Raw genomic sequence first — 21,039 nt, 5'->3', positions numbered from 1 at the left:
GAAAGCAGTCAGGCTCCCGAGTTCAGAGTCTGCAGGGGTGTCTGCAGGTCGCTGGACGATCACTGTGCGGCTTGAATAGCAGGAGACGGATGAGCCCCCTGCTTGCTCAGCCAATCCATCATGTTCCTCTGATGCCCCTCGGGTGGCACCAGCACGGGCAGTGGTGGCATGGTGCTGTGGGGCTCCCAGGGGCTCGAGCTGGGGTCCTGCTCCTTGGCAGCAGCCTGCCCTCCTCCCCTGACTGTTGACCACCCTCCTGGGGGCTGTGACAGATCGGCCAGGCTGCGGAGCCCCTCCCAAAGCCCTGAGCTGACTGTCTGGCTTTGCCCCAGCTGCCCACGTACCCAGGCAAGCCACCTGCTTCTGCTGAGCCTCGGGGCCTCAGCCTCTGTCCAACAGAGCTGTGCCTGGAGGGGGGGTGGGTCCCATGAAGACATGTTCCCTGTGGCTCCACCACCACCAGGACCATCCCGCTGTCTCACCTCCTCCATCCCCCTCATCCACCTCTCCTCTCACAGTGGACCCCTGGAGCCAAAATTCCCTGTGTTCTTGGTACTCGCCACTGCCCAGTGGCATCTTCTATGGTACATTAGTGTTCACGGGAACCCAGGATGAAAAACTAGAGTATCAGGAATTCCCTGGAGGTCCAATGGTTGAGATTCCAGGCTTTCACTGCTGACAGCCTGGGCTTGATCCCTGGTCGGGGGACTAAGATTCCACAAGCCTCACTGCACAGCCCAGAAAACAAAAAACAAGCACACACCAGGAGAAAAGAGAAAAACATGAGTGCAGCAAAAAGGGTGGAGGCTTCTCTGAGCCTCAGTTTGCCCACCTGCAAGATGGGGCCAAGGTTGTCTGCACATCTACCTGGGGAAAGCCTGTGTGAGTAACAGGGCTGCCTGTCTATCTGTCCTGCACCAGGAGCAACACAGGAAGGTTGATCACAGAAGAGAGGCTGGTGGGGGGAAGGGGAAATTCACTTTGAGGGTCCTGTGAGGGGCTCGTGGCTAGACAGCCCTGCTACAAGCAGCAGAACCTGAGCTGTAAAGGCCCCGGGTGCTGCCCGGTGCCACACCCTGAGGAGCAGCGGGGTCAGTAATGGGGTCACAACATTAAAGACTGGATGCAAACGGGTAGGACCAGAGATCCAGCTGAGTCCCGCAGGAGTCACGTGGTGCCAGGGCAAGCAGGGCAGGGAAGAGCCAGATGTAAGTAAGGTTCCTGAGCTTCCAGCCACACAGTTGGCCAGGCTAGAAGCAGCCAAGTGCCTGTGTGTGCCTGCGTGTGTGTGTGTGCATGTGTGTACATGTGTGTGTGTGGGTGTGGGTGTATGCATGGGCCTGCGTGTGTGCATGTGTGTACATGTGTGCCTGTGTGTGCCTATGTGTGTGTGCATGTGGGTGGGTGTGGGGGTGTGTGCCTGCATGTGTATGTGTGTGCCTGTGTGTGCATGCATGTGTACATGTGCCTGCGTGTACATGTGTGCCTGCTTGTGTGTGCCTACGTGTACGTGTGTGTGCATACATGTACATGTGTGTGCCTGAGTGTGTATGTGTGCCTGCATGTGCAGGGTGTGTGTGTGTGTGCCTGCGTGTGTGCATGTGCACGTGCGTGAGTGTACGTGTGTATACCTCAGTGTACATGTGTGACTGTGTGCATGCGTATATGTGTATGCCTGCGTGTGTCTCCGTGTGTGTGTGCATGCAGGTGTGTGCATGTGTGTGCCTGCATGTGTATGCGTGTGCCTATGTGTGCATGCATGTACGTGTGTGTGTTCCACAGCTTAGGATTCCACCAGCACCTCTTTAGTGGCCTGAGCCTCACCCCAGGCCCAGCCTGAGGCCCCTGCCCAGGGCCCCAGCAGGCAGCCTGGAGCCTGGGGTCCTCCTTGCTGCCAGGTGGTAACTGAATGGAGGATACAGGTGGCCCGGGGAGGCCATGCCCTTTGTCCCCTGCCTACCTGGCCCTGGGTCCCTATCCCTCCTTTCTATGGAGGGACTTCCACTTGCCCCTCCTCTCAGCCCAGTCTGGGCAGGGACACATGTACCAGATACGTTCCTGCTCCAAAAAGAGAGGCACTGGGTCGTATGATCAGAGCTGCAGGGTCCCAGGTTGCCCAAGCCCAGCCTGGAGAGTCAGGGAGGGCTTCCTGGAGGAGGAACCGCTCAGCAGAGGCCAAAGGATTAAATAAGGTTAGTAGCGAGTGGACAAAACCGGGGGTTGTGTGGGGCCCACTAACCAGCCTACTGCCTTGAGCAGAACTCTGAATCCAATGGGACTGAGACCGCTCATATATCGAATGCCTGGTTTAAATAACCCTCGTGGACCAGTGGTTAGGACTTGGAGCTCTCACTGCCAAAGGCGTGGGTTCAATCCCTGGTGGGGAAACTAAGATTCTATGAGCTGCGTGGGGTGGCCCAAAAGACAGACAAGAAGCAGAAGCAGAAAATAACGAATGGCAAGCATCAGCTCCGAGCACAGCACGTGTCACTTCTGTGTTGTCCCCAACATGCTGCAGCCCGGAGGCCTTTGAGCCAGGCCACCTCTTCAGACTCCGGGAAGAAGCCTGTGAAAGTCCAGGCCAAGCCCTAGATGGGGAGACTGGAGCGTACACAGACCTCAGTGCGCCTCCCACTACACACCCAGCCCAGGGTCCTGGGCCGACAGGGTCCCGACCCTGCGAGGCCGATGCTGCAATACACCCTGGAAGAGAACTAGCCATGGTCCCTCAGGCAAGAAGTGGCAGAGCCTGGATGGACGCCCAGGTCTCTGAGGCATCTGCCCACCTGCCACGAGGCATCTGGGTGAGCCCCAGGAAGCTCAGAAGGCCCTGGGCTGGCTCCACCCTGGCACCCTGCCAGCCTCAGCCAAATACCTGCCTTGCAGGCCTGTTTCCTGATCTAGGACTAAAATGAGTGAACTTCCAGGGAGCTTGCTCTGGGCACTGTGTAGTCTCACTTCCTTGAAACCTTACAAACAGAGGGAATGAGTGCTCAGAGAGGTCAAGGAACTCTGAGAGGTCACACGGCATGGCGGTGAGAACACGGGAGTAGGTCAAAAGCTGAAGGGACGTTTGACCCCAAAGGCCCACGGCCCTAAGCATCTGACGCACTGCCCCACGGAGAGCCGTGGGAGGTCTCCGGCAGTGCCGCCTCCAGGGCGGCGGTGTGGGGAGCAGCAGGGCCCACAAGGGCCTTTGGGTTTTCTTTTTGGAAAAGCTGGGCACTCCAGAGCCAGACCCAAGGGCAGGCCCAGTCCTCATGATAGCTGCACTCTTCAAATCCTCCCCTGCCCCTCCACCGCCTCCGGGTTCCACTTGACTCTCTCCTTCTGTGGATGTGAAACGTGAGCCTCCCGGAGAGGAAGCCCGGGGAGGAGTCCTGGGAAGGGGTCCTCCTAGCTGCAACCTTGAGGTCAGTCAGATGGCATCAGAGTGCCCGTGGAAACTGGAGGCAGAATTTTGCAGGTTTGAATCCGTACTCAGTTACTTCTCTGGGCTTCCCTGATGGCTCAGATGATAAAGAACCCGCCTGCAATGCAGGAGGCCTGAGTTCGATCCCTGGGTTGGGAAGGTCCCCTGGAAAAGGGAAAGGTTACCCACTCTAGTATTCTTGCCTGGAGAATCCCATGGACAGAGCCAGGCTACAGTCTGTGGGTTCACAAAGAGTCAGATACAAGTAGGTGACTAAGACTTTCACTTTCCGTTGCTTCTGGGCCTTGTGACTGTCAGGAGGTCCCTCTCTCACAGAGCAGTCTCCAGGGCAGTTGTGACAATGAGGCAGGAAGCCTCAAAGGAGCCCTTCTGCCCTGTCTCGGCTGCCACCGTGCCCAGGCCACGGGCTCGAGGCTTCTCTGTAAAATGGGCTTAGGAGGTTTAAACAGATAATGCACGCAGTCCTGGGAGGAGTCCTTGGAAGGGTAGGAGCAGCGGGGCTGCAGGAGCCAGACACACCCTCTCCTAGGTGAGCCCAGGGCACACCCCCAAGTTCAAGCATATCCTGTTGTGATTTCTCGTCCCTGTGTGTGTGTGTGTGTGTGTGCGCGCGCGCACGTGCGTGCTAAATCACTTCAGTTGTGTCCAGCTCTTTGTGACCCTATGGACTGTAGCCCACCAGGCTCCTCTGTCCATGGGATTCTCTAGGCAAGAATACTGGAGTGGGTTGCCATGCCCTCCTACAGCGGATCTTCCCAACCCAGGGATTGAACCTGCGTCTCTTGCATCTCCTGCATTGGCAGCTGGGTTCTTTACCACCAGGGCCACCTGGGAAGCCCTTCCAGTACCCACACCACCCAAATCCTTGGCAGGGCCAGGCAGGGTGGGCTCACACCCACTGGTGATTTTCAGGACCGTAGCAAGCCCCCTTTCTCCAGGCCCAGACAAGCTGCTCGCGATTCACCAGGGTTCCTTGGCCTCAAAGGTATCACCCAGGAAGAGGGTCGTAAGGCACGTGCTGCTAGGGCCAGGCAGAGGCCTGGGACCAGACAGACAGACCCCTGGGCTTCGCCGGATGGACATGGGCGGCGTTCAGCCCCGGGGGTCTGGAGCCCAGCGCTGCATAGGCAGCGGAGAGAGGAGCGAGGGCCCGTGCGCCCACCGCAGGAGGTGGGAGAGCGCACCCAGTGACGGAAGGGGCGCGCGAGGACCGTCGGGCACCGGAAGGGGCGCGCGGGGCGGTTGGCCGCAGCCCGGGGCGGCGGCGGCCGTTGGCGAGAGGCTGCCCGGGCCAGACGAGGTCCGGTGTCTGGCCCGGCCGCGGCCACCATGACCAAGGACTCGCCCAGCCCTGCGGACGGCGGCCGCGCAGCCTCCCAGAAGCCGGCGACTCCGGGCCCGGCGGCGGCGGCGGCGGCGCTGGAGGAACAGCGGCGGGAGCTGGAGAAGGTGCGGGCGGAGTTGGAGGCGGAGCGGGCGCGCGGACGGGCGGAGCGGCGGCGCTTCTCGGCCAGGGCGCGGCAGCTGCGAGAGGAGGCGGAGCGAGAGCGGCAGCAGCTGGCGGACCACCTGCGCTCCCAGTGGGAGGCGCAGCGCAGCCGGGAGCTGCGGCAGCTGCGGGAGGACGTGCTGCGGGAGCGCGAGGCCGAGATCCGGCAGCTGCTGCGCTGGAAGGATGCCGAGATGCGGCAGCTGCAGCAGGTGCTGCGTCGGGAGCGCGACGGCGTGGCGCGCCAGGCCCGGGAGCTGCAGCGCCAGCTGGCCGAGGAGCTGCTGAGCCGCGGCTACGGCGGCGGCCGCGCGGGGCCGCCCGAGGACGCGGGCGCGCGGTGCCGGTGCCGCCTGCAGGAGGTCCTGTCGCAGCTGCGCTGGGAGACGCATGGCGAGCAGGCCTCGCGCATCCGCCACCTGGAGGCCGCGCTCGACGTGGAGCGCCGGCTGTTTCTCAAGTATATCCTGGAGCACTTTCACTGGCACCCCGCCCTGCCCAGCGCCCCCGACGCCCCTCTTCCATTGGGAGAGCCGACTCGCGAGGCCGCCGCCAAGGCCGCACGCAGACTCGGAGCCCGGGACGGCCGGAGCGCGGGCGTCCGCGCGCGCTCCCGCTCCCTCGACCGAGTGCCCGCGGCGCGCGCCCGCTCCCCCGACAGCCCGCTCCCCGCGCGCGCCAGCTCGCTCGACTCCCTGGCTCCGGCGGGTCCCCGCCCCTCTCTTGACGGCAGCCCGAGTCACCCCAGGGCCCCCGAGTCCTCCTCGCCAGACGCTTCCCTCTCGGGCTCCCTGAGGCCCCTGCCGCCGCCGTCGTCGCCGCCACCATCGGAGCGCCAGATACCTAGCCACCTGCGAGAGGGGGAAGAGGCGGGGAGCCGGCCCTGCGAAGCCCTGAGCCCCCCACCACCGGGCCCGGACCACTGCGAGTTGCTGAGGCAGAACTCGGAGCTGTCCGAGGCGCTGCAGGAGCTGGCGCGCCGCTGCTCCGGCCTCCGCGAGGAGAACGTACGGCTGCGGCGCTTGGGCCTCCCGGACGAGGCGGACGAGAAGGCGAAGCGGCTCAAGGGGAAGCGCGCCGAGCTGACCGGTCTCGCGAGGCGCCTGGAGGACCGGGCCCGCAAGCTGCAGGAGGCCAACCTGAGGGCCGTGAGCGCGCCGGTGCCCGGAGAGAGCCGCGCGGGCCTGGAGCTTTGCCAGGCCTTCGCCCACCAGCGCGCGCGGGACCTGTCTGAGCAGGCGAGCGCGCTACTGGCCAAGGACAAGCAGATCGAAGAGCTGCGGCAAGAGTGCCACCTGTTGCAGGCGCGCGTCGCCTCGGGCCTCGGCCCGCTCCCCGGAGAGGGCGCCGCCAGCGCCCAGTGGCTCAGCATCGGCGACCTGGACCGGCTGCAGCGCGAGTCCCAGCGGGAGGTGCTGCGCCTGCAATGGCAGTTGACGCTGCAGCAGGCCGCCGGCGGCGCCCGCGCAGAGGCGGGCGGCCAGAGCGCGCCCTGCGAGGCGGCGCGGCGCCAAGTGCGGGCGCTGGAGCGCGAGCTGAGCGCGCGGCGGCAGGAATGCGAGGAGCTGGGCGCGCAGGCGGCGGCGGCGCAGCGGCGGGGCCAGGAGGCTGAGGCGCAGCTGCAGATGGCGCTCCGCGAGGGCGCCTGGCTGGCCAAGGAGAACGCGCGGCTGCAGGCCCAGGCCGACTGGACGCGGAAGGTGGTGGCGGAGAACAAGGATGTGCGCGGGCAGCTGGGCCGCGCGTGCCGGCAGCGTGACTCCGCCAGCTTGCTGGCTGAGCAGCTGCTGCAGCAGGCGGGGCAGAGGCAGGACTGGCAGCAGCAGGTGCAGCACGACCTGCAGCAGGTCCTGTGTGATCTCCAGGCCGCGCGGGGCGAGATGTGGGCGCGACAGCGTCAGCCTGCCCACCCTCCCCAAGACAGCCGGGGCACCGAGCCTCAGCTGGGGCCTGCGAACCCAGCGTCCCCTGTGCCCAGCAGAGACAAACAGGACAGGAAGGAAGACCTCCTGCTGGAAAGCCCAGCTGCCCTCGGGCAGCCAGCCTGGGCCCCCCAAGCTCCAGACTCCAGCGGCCAGCCTCTGGACTCTAGGCCCCAGCCCCAGAGGACCGGCTCCCAGTCTAATTCCTCCTCGGAGGTGGAGTCTGCGTGGGCCACGGTGCCCTCCTGCCCTACTCTGGACGCCGATACAGGCAGCGAGGCCGAGGACCTGGAGCAGGACAGTCTGCCCTCGACTCTGGAGGCGGGGGGCTTTGAGGTCTCCGTGGCCACCCCCAAGCTCAAAATCTTCCTGGCTCGGTACAGCTACAACCCATTTGAGGAGCCCAGTGAGCACCCTGAGAGTGAGCTGCCACTCACGCCTGGGGACCACGTGTACATCTTCAGCGACATGGATGAGGACGGCTTCTATGAAGGGGCACTTGCGGCCGGCCGGCAGGGGCTGGTGCCTTCCAACCTGGTGGAGCAGATCCCTGACGGTGACATCTGGGGCTGCCTGCCCACTGAGTCCCCGGACCGAGGCCCCACTCGGCTCCCGGCAGCTGGGCAGGGCCAAGCTTGGAAGGATGACCCCAGTCCCGGCTTCTTACCTGGGCAAGCCCAGGCGGCAGTAGACAGAGGGCCGTGCCCAGTGGCGAGGGTGGGCTCCAGGCTGGAAGTGGCAACAGAGGTCTCAGACACCAAGACGGAAGCTGGCCAGTTGGACTCCCAGGAGAGCGGGGACAGGCAGGGGTCCTCCAACGCTCCTCCGGGGACCAACAGGGTCCCTCGAACGACCCCCGTGCGCCTTCACCTGCAGAGCGTCGCGGCCACGTCGGCCGAGGTCGCCTGGGTGGGTGGCAGTCACGCCCATGCGGTGTACCTGGACAACCGGGAGCATGCCCTGACTCCCGTAGGCGTGAGTAGCTATACCTTCCGCCACCTGCAGCCCGGCACGAGGTACCAGGTGTGGGTGGAGGTGCGCCCACCTGGCGACTCGCTGCAGGCCTGCCGGGAGAAGACATCCTCCGCTGTCACCTTTGAGACACCCTTGGCAGGGCCCCCCCACCCTCCACTGGACGTGCTGGTGGAGCGCCACCCCTCCCCGGGCCTCCTGGTGGTCAGCTGGCTCCCTGTGACCATCGACGCGGCTGGGTCCTCTAACGGAGTCCCGGTCACTGGGTACGCCGTGTATGCTGATGGGCTCAAGGTGGCGGATGTGGCCGAGGCCACTGCGGGGAGCACACTGCTGGAACTCTCCCAGCTCCCGTGGCCCGCGTCATGCCAGAAGATCTCAGTGAGAACCACGTCGCTCTGCGGCGAGTCCTTGGATTCCGTGCCTGCCCAGATCCCTCACGACTGCTTCACGTGTCTCCACTGGCCAGAGATGTTGCCTTTCGGCTACACCTGTGGGTACCCATCTGCCATCAGTGGGAGTTTCCCCGTCTGCCCTCGGAGGCTGGGGCCTACACCCCTGAGTGCCAAGGCCCGCCCTCACACCCCCGGAAGCCGCGGGGAGCCCCGGGCCACGTGTCTCGAAGCATTCCCTGAAGAACCCCCAAGGAGGTGGTCCCCGGAGCCCAAACTGATTTCAGAAGGAGGAGGTCCCAGTTCAGGCTCAGGCAGCCAAGCCCAGGGGCCCGCGGAGGCCCAGAAGCCCTCCAAAAAGGACCGGCTCTTTGAAAAGCGTCCCCGGAGCCACAGGCCACCTCTGCCGCGGGGCCAGCCTGGCAGGGAGGGGACCCAGGACCGGTGGGTGCTCACCGTCCCAACCCCTGCTGCGGGAGTCCCCCATCTGTCCCCTGAGCCTGTGCCTGGCGAGGAGCTGCGTCAGGAGAAGGCTGCCTCTGGGAAAGTCCTCAGACAAAAGGCAGACGCTCTTGCGTCCACCCCTCCAGAACTGGGCAGCAGCCAGCAATCAGCGTCTGACTTCAGTGGCACTCGGCAGGAGGACGGGCAGGGTGCAGAGGGGCGAGAGCGGAGACGGGCACTTCGGGGCTGGAGCACACAAGGTCAAGCTCTGGGGGCCAGGGCCGGGGGCCGGCTCCGGGGGCCCAGCTCAGCGCCGTGTCCTGCTCGGTGCAGCAAGGCCCTCGGGACGCCCAGGGGTGCCGCCCCAACACCGGGGACAAGGGTGGGCCCTCCGGCTGGAATCTTTGTGACCCTCCCGAATTACGAGCCCCTGGCCATGTCCGCCACCCCCAAGGCTGCAGGGGGGGAGCTGGCCCTCCGGAAAGGGCAGCCGCAGAGCGCGGGGGGCTCTCAAGACCCCCACGGCTTCTGCCGCGGTGAATGCAGCGGGCCGGTGGGCAGCATCGCCAGTCACCTGGTGGCCGAGGTGGATGCGGGCACGGAGTGGACTGATGGCCATGGCAGGTGGCATTTGCCAGGACACCTGGATGACTCCGAGGGGCTCACCGGGCCTCAGGGCTCCTCTCCCCTGCCACAGGGGAGCCCTGGAAGGCCTTCCTCCTCACTCTGGTCTCCAAAGACCATGATGGCAGCTCTGGACTATGACCCCCAGGACTGGCTGGCGCGGGGCCCGGTGAAGGGCCAGCTGTCACTGAGGGCAGGGGACGTGGTCACCGTCCACGGGCCTGTGGATGACAAGGGCTTCTACTACAGGGAGTTGGGCGGGCACAGAGGCCTGGTCCCTGCCCACCTGCTGGACCACATGTCCCTCCAGGAGTGAGCGCAGCACCCCGCAGAGGTGGAAGCTCCGGCCACCTGTGCCCCACGCGGGCATCCACCGCCAGGCGTTGAGGCATCTGCTCCACACACTGCTGCTCTGAACCCTCTGCCACCCCAGGCCTCAAGGGCAGCAAGGCCTAAGTCTGGACAGAACCGTTTCTAGAAAGAACAAGCCGCTACCAAGAGGTTGGCGGGCTGGTGATCGCAGGCATCTGGGCCATCGGTCTGGTCCTTCCTCAGCTCCTTCCTCAAGACCTGTTTCCTCTGGGAGTTTGGCTTCTCTCAGCTGTTGCCTAGTATGGAAGTCTAAAGAAAAGCCTGCCTCTTAGAAAAAAAGAAAAAAGTGACCAGAATGTTACTTTTCTATCTTCTGTTCAAATCCTCATTAAAAGTTCATAGAAACAAAGAAAAGAGAACTTTAGGAGTGAAAGTGCAACCGAGGAGGCAAGCACAACCCTCCCCCTCCCTGCCTGTCCAGGGGCCCTGGAGGGCTGCAGACGTGTTTCCCCGGGCGGAGGGTGGGGGGAGAAGACCATTTAGTGGGGGGGGTCAGCTCAACCCAGGTCCCCACTGCAATCAGAAGGGCACCACCTTCCGTAGGGGCAGAAGGGAGCAGCTGGACGCAGCTCTTTAAGGAGGGTAGGAGCCACGGGTAGGCACTCGGGGAAGCTGGTGACTCAGGTCCAGAGGGTGCTGTCACGCCGTGCCCGGGGCTGAGACAGGAACAGGGAGGGGCAGGCCCCGGAGAGGCCTCGAGGTGACCCACCGTATCCTCAGAGAATGCGGGTAGCAGCCTGGGGGCCTTGCGCAGCGCACACACACTCACCCCTCGTGAGCGGAAGCTTCGCGTCTCAGCCGGGGAGGAAGCTGTCCGCTGAGGGCTATGCCCCCTGCCCGCTGTCCACACAGACACCAGCTTTCCAATGAGAAGGCCAGCTCGGAGGCTCCTTGGCTGGTGAAGTATCCATACCATACACTTTACCACCTCAAACATTTTCAAGTGTACAGCTCAGCCGTGCTAAGTACGTTCACGCTGTTGAGCAACCAGTCTCCAGGACGTCTCTTCTTCTTGCCAAACTGGAACTCTACCCCCCGTTACACAACATCTCCCTGTCCCCTCCCTCAGGCCTTGGTAACCTCTAATCTTCTTTCTGACGGTACGACTTTGACTCCTCTAGGGACACCGTGTCAGTGGACTTGGACCAGAAGCCCGGGCTTTGGTGTCTGGCTTACCTCCCCGGGCACAACGTCGTTGGGTGTCATCCGAGTGGCAGCAGGGGTCACGGTCCCGTTCCTCCTTAAGGCTGAATTATCATCCACTGTACGGACCACATTTTGCGCATCCGTTCATCTGTCAGCATTGCTCCCCCTGTTTTGTAAATCACGTTGCTGTAGACACAGGTGTGCAGACATCTCCTGGCTCTCACAGTCTTCCGCATTATCGCATCTGCGAGCTCACAGCCCAGAGTGGACCCTGAGGCCCGCCGGGAGCGAGGGAGCTGCTAGAGCACGGGAGGCTGGCCTGGCCCCTCCCGGCGCCCGGGGTCAGGCTGTGGGCTTGGTGGGCTGCCCACAGCCTGAGAGGGGCGCAGGTATGGCCCCCACTTGCTGGGAGAGCAACAACGGTTTAGCGAGAGGACAGGAACCTAATCCAGCACTTTCAAAGTTAAACACAGTAGCTGTGAATCCGGGCTTCCCTGGTGGCTCAGATGGTAAAGAATCTGCCTGCAGTGCAGGAGACCCGGGTTCGATCCCTGGGTCGGGAAGATCCCCTGGAGAAGGGAATGGCAACCCACTCCAGTATCCTTGCCTGGAGAATCCCATGGACGGAGGAGCCTGGCAGGCTGCAGTCCATGGGGTCACCAAGAGTCAGACAGGAGTGAGTGACTAACACTTTGAGCTGTCATTCCATGGGAACCACACAGGTGACCTCAGGAGAATGATCCCAGCCCCGTCGTCCCATCAGCTCTCTCTCAGCGCCCCCCCTGCCCGTCGGCCAGGGGCTCTCACCGCGCTGCAGAGCGGCAGAGTCGCCTGTGTCCCTCCAGCGCCCACCCTACTTTGCTTCTCTCCGTTGCCCACGCCTGCTCTCACCTGTGGTGCTTCTACGGCCACGTCCCACCCCTGCCCCCACGCCCACTGGGATGGAAGCCCCACCAAGGCAAGGACGACTTCGGCTCGTTCATCGCCCAGCGCTTAGTAGGTCCTCAGTAAATGCCTGTGGAAGGCAGGAGCTAGCAGGGCTTGACCATCCCTGTTTGTGGCTCCCATGCAGGGCTCTGGGGGGGTTCACACCTGGCACCGGGCCTCCCCACCCCCCGGAACAGCCAGGCATGGACCCTGGGCAGCAGAGGAGGGCTCTGGTTCTGATCACGGAAGCAGAGGCAGGTGAGGCGGGTTGGCGGGGGCAGGCGTCCTGGGCAGTGGGAGCCACGAGGCCCTGGCCCGAGAAGAGTCAGTGATCGCACATCTGGGGGTGCACACACGGAGCAGCAGCCCAGGCGGGGCAGGGGCGGGGCTGGGACAGGTGCCCACCCACCCCCTAGACGAGGAGGACCGGTCTCCCCAGGGCTTCCAGACGGCCCGGAGCTTTCTGACGCCACCACCAGATGGCAGCACAGACAGCTGCTGCCCAGCTTCGCACCTGGGTCAGGGCGGCCAGGAACAGGCTCCCAGACTCCGCGGGCCCCACCCAGCCCTGTTCTCTGCCCACCCTCTCCCCAGGGCACCCTGGAGAGCCCCCTCCATGAACCCACAGGGGCCATCCTTCCAGGGGCTTCCGTGAAAGCACACCCAAGCCTCCTCCAACACACTTTCTGCCGCCCAGCAAAGCCCAGGCTCCCCGAGGCCCCGGGAGGCGTCAGTGCCCCAGCCCGGCAGGCTGCGCGGCTGCAGGACCACGGAGCAGCCGTCCAGGGGAGGCCGAGTGGGGGCTCTTGGAGCCTCTGTTTCCTCATATGGGGCCGGGCTGGGGCCGGAGCGTGTGGTCCAGGTTCAGGACTCAAGAGAGGACGGAGGAAGTCGGAGAGGGCGCAGGGGATGGGGGCAGGGGTCCGCGGCAGGGTGGATGGTTCTGGGCCCAGCTCTCTCCCCTGGGGCCCTGGAGCCTTTGTTGGGTGGGGGGGGGGGGCAGGGAGAGGCTGCACAGGTGTGAGCAGAGGAGCCGCTGGAGATGCGCCCCGCCCCTCCCTGACGGACCAGGCGACCTGGAGGCCCAAGGCCTGTCCAGACCTGCCCGGGGGGGAAGTGAGGTGGAAGGCTCGCTGGCCAGAGGGCAGAGGAATCTTTGCAGTGGGCAGGCGGGCAGGGTCAGGAGGGCTCTGGAGCCGGGGTCACCGAGCCTGTCTGGGCACCGGCCACTTCTGCCCGGGGCCCTCTGGCCTGTGCTCGGCCCCTCGCCAACCTGGGCCTGCTGTCCCACAACGGGGAGGGCTTGGTTCCCCCCTTGCCCCCATCACCGTCAAGGAGGCAAGAGCTGCGCCCGCTCGCCAGCCTGAAGGTGACTGCGAGGCTCGTCTAGCCCTCCCTCAGGCTCCCGGCCCGGGACCCCCGCCCCCGTCACCCAGCGGCCCCCAGGGTCCGCCCTCCATCTCTCTCTGCCTCTCAGGGCCCGGCCCCCTTCTGCCCTCTGCCAGAACACATTTGCTAACTGATCACTTTCAGAATCCTTGTGTGAAATCTGTGTTCACGAGAGCCATACGGTACGGAGGTCACGATGTAAAAAGCTTGGAAATGCCCCCAAAGCCCATTTGAAACTCATTCCAGCACCTTTTGGTGGCACGTGGTCTCCCTGTCTTAACCCCTGGAGGTCAGGTTTGGAGGTGGGGTTGGGGCGGCTTGTGAGGTCAGGGGTTCCACGGAAGGCAGAGCCCCACAGGCCAACTCAGCTCTTGTAAAGCTGAGCACAGTGCCAGCTGAGGCCAGCTCCAGACCCCAGGCACAGAGGGTTCCTGGGGCCATGCTGATGCCAGGGGAATCCCAGTCCATCCTACAGGGCCAGCCAGCCTGCCAAATTCCCAGTGGCCGGTGGGGTCGGCCATGGGTCTGTTCTGGGACAAAATGCCCTGTATTTGGAAGTTCCCGAAGAATTGATGCTTTTGAACTGTGGTGTTGGAGAAGACTCTTGAGCATTCCTTGGACAGCAAGGAGCTCCAACCAGTCAATCCTAAAGGAAATCAACCCTGAATGTTCATTGGAAGGAGTGATGAAGCTGAAACTCCAATACTTTGGCCACCCAATGCAAAGAGCCAACTCGTTGGAAAAGACCCTGGTCCTGGGCAAGATTGAAAGCGGAAAAAAAAAAAAAAAGATTGAAGGCGGGAGGAGAAGGGGGCAACAGAGGATGAGATGGTTGGATGGCATCGCTGACTCAATAGACATGAGTTTGAGCAAACTCCAGGAGATGGTGATGGGCAGGGAGCCTGGCGTGCTGCTGTCCATGGGGTCGCAGAGAGTTGGAGATGACTTGAACAGCAACCGCCGTCAGGAGCCCTGGTCTTGGACAGCTGGCTCTGGGCTCGGGTGCCCCCTGTGCTCTGAGCCATCTGGCATTTCTCTTGGGGTCCTCTGGGCCTGACCACCTCACAGACTGCCCACCTGGCTGGGCCTCCAGGACATCGACCTCAGCCTGAGGGACCCCCTGAGCCACATCCCCTTCGTCAGGGTGTGCTGGTCAGAGGCCGTCCACCTGGAGGCCGGGACCTTCCGGCTCAGTCCCTTTCTCCTAGCCTGGCCTTCCAGCTGCCCACCACCAGCCTTCCCACTGCCACCCCACCTGCCCCCACTGCCTTCGGCTGCCCCTCCCAGGAGCAGGGACAGCCTGCAGGCACCGTCCCCTGGCCTGGATACTCATTAACTCTGCTGCCTATCCTATCAGACTGGGTCTTCCCCCCTCCTCGTACCCTGCATGCAGGCATCTTGACCTGGCGACCTGGCGTGGAGCAGACATCAAACCAGACGCCGCCTTAAGAAAGGCTTGGCCCGGGGCTCTCGGTGGCCACACTTCCCGGTGAGAACTGACCTTCAGGGAGCCCTCAGCCAGTGCCCCAGCCCACGTACGCTGGAGGCCACCCTCCCAGGGGTGTAATTATTTCCCCTTTTCACAGATGGAGAAACTCAGGCTCAGAGAGGGGAGGTCATTCATCAAGGTCTTTCCGCGAACTGGTGGCTGAGCAGGGGGTCTGAGCCCAGGTGCGTCCCTTTGCCCCCTGCCCTTATCTACGGGACGATTCCTTCCCCCAGCCTGGGGGCAGGGCCTGGGTCTAGGGAGGAGACCAGAGGCAGGGATGGTCAGGAATTCAAATTGGTAGAACTGGTGGGGGAGGGCCGGAGTGCCTGGGAGTGGCCGGCAGTGAGGGCTTGGGCAACCGGGCCCTCTGTGTGCAGGGCTCCGGGGGAGGGGGCAGCGGACGGGCAAGACTCTGCTGAGTCAGAGACGCCCCAGGGGCTCGGGGGGAGGCGTCAGGCAGGTAGTGCGGGCTGGGGCGGGTGGAGCACCCAGGGTGGTGGGCCAAGGGGCAGAACTGGGTGCTGGGGCCCCAGCCCGGGGTCATCGGGATTTAAGGAGAAAAGAGGCCTCCCAGAGGGCAGGGGGCCACCCTTTCCAGAGGAGGGAGTGGTCAGCCCCACAAGGTCAGGCCAGATAAGGGCCACTGGGCCCAGCCTCCCTCGTGACTGCGACCAGAGGCTGCTGCCCCAGCCCAGGGGCTTCCTGGTGTGAGCAGCCACGAGGGAGCTGGCCCCTCCCCCACCAGGCAGGAAGCCCCTGCCACCCCCAGGCAGGAAGCCCCTGCCACCCCCAGGCTCTTCCCCCCACTCCCCAAAGCAAAGCAAACAGGGACGCTGGAATTTGGAAGCTCCCAGGGTTCCCCACTCCGTGCAGCCTTGGTCCACCCCATCCCATTGGCAGCCAACCGGGCAGAGCCCCCCAGGCCCTGCCCCCCCAGCTGGGATTCAGGGTCTGCCTTCTCTCCTCCTGCCTCCCTCTGCCCACCTGTCCCCACTCCTCATCGAGAGGCTCCTGCCTGCCCACCCGAGCCATATGAGTAGAGACCGCTCGCGACCCCATTTCACAGGCGGGGAAACCGAGGCTGATGGAAGTCAGCTCAAAGGCAGCGGGCGTCAGTGGCCCGGCCAGGATCTGGATCCTGCTCCAACTGCCTCGCCATGGGCTTCTCCAGAAACAGGCCTGCCAGCCTTCCCCACTCAGAGCCGGGACCTTCATCCGTCCACTTACCGGGGCCAGGCACCCAGGCTGCAGTCTCCTGCAGACAGACCTCACAACAGACCCTGCCAGTCTGATGGTGGAGGCTACCAGGAACCTGGGGAGCAAGGTGTGGGGTGATCAGGAGTGCGAGGCACAGGCCCGCAAGAGTCTGCAAGCAAGCAGGGGGTCGGCAGAGCTTTCCAAGAAAGGGAGGCTTCACTGAGATTTTTGGCTTTACTTCCTGGTTCATTCCCTTTCTTTCTTTCTTTTTTGGCTGTGCCACGTGTGGGATGTCAGTAGTTCCCCAAGCAGGGAATGAACCCACACCCCCTGCAGTGGAAGTGCAGAGTCTTAACCACTGGACCACCCAGGAATTCCCTGTTTTTCTAAATAAAGAAATAACAGAAACAATACATAGACATGATGTTAACAATCCAACAATAAGGGAGCACCTGGAGTTAAATGTGAAGACTCGCTCCCCACCCCTCCCCCACACCCACTACTCCCATGGGTCTCCTGCCCAGGCTTTCTTTAGGAATTTACAACCATATATAGGAATGGAAGCAGGCTTTCCTGGTGGCTCAGGGGTGAAGAATCCGCCTGCCAAGCAGGAGATGCCGGTTCGATCCCTGGGTCAGGAAGATCCCCTGGAGAAGGAAAAGGCAACCCACTCGTGTTCTTGCCTGGAGAATTCCATGGACAGAGGAACCTGGAGGGCCACAAGTCCATGGGGTCACCAAAGAGTCGGACACGACTTAGCCACTGAATGACGGGAATGGAAACACATTTATAATTTCTAAAACCTGTAAAGGTGATGACATGGTCCACACTGTTCTGGATCTTGCTTCTCCCACTTGGCGGACTGTCTCCGCCGACTTAACAGTATAAACCTCCCACCCCTCCTGACCTGTCTAGGGACGGTGCCATTGTCTTTGGCTGGGCTCCAGGGCTGTCTTGCCTCCTCTGGCTTACCGGTGGACCAGGCTCCCCCGCATGCCTCCCGCACATACTTTTTCAAGACCCCAGACTCTGGCCCAGGCTGACAATGTTGCCCGCCTCCCAACTCTCATCACACACCCCGTGAGCCTCTGCGTCTGACACCTACCCTGCCAGCCTCCTCCTCTGGGTGCCCCGCAAAGCTTTCTGTCCCATCAGGAGTTTGTACGCTCTGCTCCCCTGCCTGGACTCGCCCTGCCTTCCACCCAGAGTCTGGCGTTTGGGTCGCACCTATCCATTCAATCACACGCGCCCCAAATTGTTTCTCATCACAGTCCTAGGCAGGGTGTCAGGTGTCAACATCTAGTTGAATGACACTCAACTAGGGGGGTTGTGGCCTCTCTGGGTGTTCAGGGTGCCTGGCTCTGCCTGGGGCCGAAGGACTGCAAAGTGAGGGGTGGGGCTGGTGAGGGAGAGACCCTGTCCCCAGGCAGGGCTTTCACTGGACAGAAGGTGTGTGGGGACAGCCTTTCTTCAGATGTTTCGAGAGGCTGCCTGTCGGAGTTGGGGCTACACTCTGCAGTGGAACCTGGGGAGGGTGACCTCAACGTTTCTGGGCCTCATTTGTAAAGTGGGGCAGTAACATACGCCTCTCCTATGATGTCAAAGAGCAGCAAGCCCAAGCGTGTGACGTGCTTTGCCAGTCCCTAGAGTCTTGGCCGCCGGTACCAGCCACTCGAATTCAGGCGGAATTGCTGCCCTTCCAAGGGAAATTCAGCTTCCTTGCTGGACGACCCAGACGCCGAGTTTCTGCAGCACCGCTCTGTCCCCTGTGCGTACCACCTGCCACGCCGCCCCTTGTGACGGGAATGAACGAGGCCCTCGTGGCTTGGGAGAAGCAACAGATGGGGTGCATTGCTGTGGAGGGAAGGGGGTTGGAGAGACTCATTCACCGCTTTGACTTTTCATCGCGTGCCTGTTTGAGGTCAGGCATGAGCTGGGTACTGGGTCTACAAGAACAAACAAGACAGTCTTCCTGCCCTTAAGGCACCTGTCCAGCAGCCGCGCTGGGTCGGGGCAGGCAGCCTGGGATTGCGGTGGGGGCCCTTCCTAAAGGGGGTGATGTCTGAGCTGGCTATGAGCTCTTCAGACAGTGGTGTCGGCGGGGAGGAAGAAGGGTGGCTCAGGTGACAGGAGCCCGGGGTGCCGGTGCCCGGGGATGGGAGAAGTCGCAGCACGTACAAGAAACGGAGTTTTCTGATGTGGCTTGGGACAGGTTCAGGGGACGGGAGGCAGGTGAGATGTGGTATTGTATGGCACATACTTACACTAAAATACTATTGTTTATCTGAGATGCATATTTTAATTGGGCATCTGTATTTTTTAAATCTTGCTGTCTTGTGAAGAAGCAGTGATTTACCCTTCGGGGATATTTTGTGTTTTATTTTTTCCTTTTTTTTTTTTTTATATCAGAAGAGATGACGGTAGAAGTAGCAGATGGTGGGGGGGTGCGGGCAGGGATAACCCAGATACTTGGAAGTAGCATATACACACTACTATGTAGAAAAGAGATGAGCAGCAGGCAGCGACTGTGTAGCACCGGGAGCTATGCTCCGCTTTTTGTAATTACCTATGTGGGAAAAGAATTTGAAAAAGAACTATATATGTGTTTGTGTGTATATGGTGGTGGTTTAGTTGCTAAGTTGTGTCTGACTTTTTGCAACCCCGTGAACTGTAGCCCCCAGGCTGCTCTGTCCATGGGATTTTCCAGACAAGAATACAGCAGTGGGTAGCCATTTCCTTCTCCAGGGGATCTTCCCGATCCAGGGATCAAACCCGGGTCTGCTGCTTGACAGGCAGCTTCTTTACCACTGAGCCATCTGGAAAGTCTTGTGTGTGTGTGTGTGTGTGTGTGTGTGTGTGTAAACTGAATCACGTTACTGTACATCTGAAACTAACACAATATGGTAAATCAACGATAGTTCAATTTTGTAAAGAAGTAGCCGATCAGCTCTCCTTTGTTGCTGAGCCACCCTCCCTGACGCAGCAATCAGAGTTCCTTCGCCCATGACTTGCTGGAGCCTGGCTCTGCTCTACCTGCCCAGCCTCCTCTCATTGGATCCTCCTGGGATACCCCCCAGGCAGGTGCCATGACTATTCCCAAGTGACTGATGGGAAAGTTGATCGGAGAGGTTAGGTTCTGTACAGACACATACAATCCAGAGAGCTGAGACAAGAAAAATATATCTGGCTCCCACTGGTTCTCCCAGCCCGCCACCCTGTGCTTTTTCTAGTTCTGGATCCTTTCCACACAAATGTAGCTTTACAAGGTTGCTGTCAGTGAAAACAAAATTTTGAAATCTGCTGTTTTGACTGTACATCAATACTTTCCACCGGGTTTCTAAGTAGCTATGGAGTAATATTGCGGGAGAATAATTACACTTGGATTTTATAAAATGCTGGGCAGGAAATGGGCTTGGTGGTGGACCCCAGATGTGGGAATACCATGGGAGACTGGCCAGTAACTAGGAGGGACATGGTGAGAGCCTTGCTCATGGTGATTTAGAAATCTTACCCTCACCCCAGATTTCCCGCCCCCGCCCCCTGACTTGAAAAGGAATAGGTACTAAGTATGGAAAATTTGGAATGTTTTGGAAAGTTAAAGAAGCAGGAAAAATTAAATCTCACCTGCAGGATCTGAATCGCTACACTGTTTTGGGCAAGTAAATTCAGCAGGAACTACTCAAACTGCAAACACACACATATCCCTTAACCACAGGTTTTGCTTCTAGAAAACTATTCGACACATGTAAAAGCAGGAATATGTAAGATATATATCTAAGGACTTAAAAAAATTCTTTTTTAAAATTCCAAACCTCCGTAGCCATGCTTAAGAGAAGTGTTTATGGAAACTTCATACACTGCGATGTTCTCAGCTATTAGAGAATGAACCTGGGCACACACTAGAAAGATGTCTGAGATGAGTCTTAGGGGCAAAGGGCAAACGTAGGTTTTATAGTGACCTACCGCTTATATAGCGTATTGTTTTATAGTTTCAAAAAAGTGAGGTCTTTTTTCCTGACACGTGAAGAGACACATGCTGATGTCAGAGAAGGAAGCATAAATGCACAGCTCAGGTGACGTTACTTCAGAGTGCAGATGGGAGGATGAGAATCAGTAACTTTTAAAACACAGTATAGCTAGAATTGTTCCAAATAGAGATATTATTTTTATAATAAAACATTAAAATTTGTGTTAAAAAAAAAAATCCCAAACCCTAGGAAGAACCTCTGTAAACAGTTTGATGTATTTTCTTCATTTGCTTTTCCAGGGATCAATACTCTGCATGCAACACATAGATACGATTTTGTAGTCTGCTTTCATCTTTATTTTTTGCTTCGTATCCTTTGCACGCATCTAGATTGTAAAATGCCCTTGTAAACACCATTCATAGTGCCGTCACCATTCTCTCTTGTGGACAGCTTAACCAATTGCCTTCTGTCACTTACTTTGTGTATGATTTTTCAAAAGGCACTTGAAAAACACAATCATACATTAATTTTAAAATATTTTATTGAAACAGCTGATTTATAAAGTTGTTTTAGTTTCAAGCACAGCAAAGTGATTCAATTAAACATATACACATTCTTTCCTGTTACACGTTATTAAAGACACGGAGGATTGTTCCTCATATATTAATTTTCAAATGCAAATTAGATGAGTGACCAGGGACTACCTATAAGTCTCAGGTGTGCCTCCTGGCACCAGGGTTCAAAATCCAGTCTGGATAAAGACGACAGTCAAGCATGCAATCTACAAACGCCATTAATTTCCTTAGCACAAAATTCCAGAAAAAGAATTACTGTCAAAGTAATGATCATTCTAAAACATTTTTATTTTTGGCTTCCACTGGCAAATTCATGTTCAGGAATGTTGAAGCAATTTATATGCTTCCAGGAGTATAGGAGAAAGATTACCCACCAGACCTCTGACTATGTGTGAAGGTTAACATTTGAAACTGATTTCTGATTTGCTAAAAATGCAAACAAACAAAACTGTTAATTTGCATGTCTTTGGCTTAGTAGGGCGTTGACAGCTTTTCAGGAGTTTCTTCAGTAAGTCCCCCGTGAGCTTATTCCTGGGCTGTCTTAGGTTCGCCACTGACGTTCCATACTCCCTTTTGCATCACGTTCTCTCCGTTGTTGGGACCTGTGTGCAGGCTTTCTGTTTCTGGGTTAAGGTGCTCTGATTGGAGTGCAGTAGCTTCATTCACTATTTGCTTTCATTTGTTAGGGCAAGTCCACCCT

The 21,039-nt window shown here is 59.9% G+C and overlaps 1 protein-coding gene across 1 annotated transcript; it reads left to right on the top strand.

The window, feature by feature from the left end:
* The first annotated feature begins 4,627 nt into the window (after positions 1-4,627).
* Positions 4,628-11,005, top strand: LOC102407058 (RIMS-binding protein 3A). The gene has a single exon (XM_025267220.3). The coding sequence runs from the start codon at positions 4,763-4,765 to the stop codon at positions 9,590-9,592; it is 4,830 nt and encodes a 1,609-aa protein (XP_025123005.3). The 5' UTR covers positions 4,628-4,762; the 3' UTR covers positions 9,593-11,005.
* The last annotated feature ends 10,034 nt before the right edge of the window (positions 11,006-21,039 follow it).

Source organism: Bubalus bubalis, chromosome 17, assembly GCF_019923935.1.
Source record: "Bubalus bubalis isolate 160015118507 breed Murrah chromosome 17, NDDB_SH_1, whole genome shotgun sequence".
Taxonomy (NCBI): domain Eukaryota; kingdom Metazoa; phylum Chordata; class Mammalia; order Artiodactyla; family Bovidae; genus Bubalus; species Bubalus bubalis.
The sequence above is the reverse complement of the archived record's forward strand: the minus strand, read 5'-3'. Positions and strand labels throughout refer to the sequence as shown.

What these genes read in the sequence shown, in the direction of transcription:
- LOC102407058 (XM_025267220.3), top strand. Translation starts at nt 4,763, where the DNA reads ATGACCAAGGACTCGCCCAGCCCTGCGGACGGCGGCCGCGCAGCCTCC.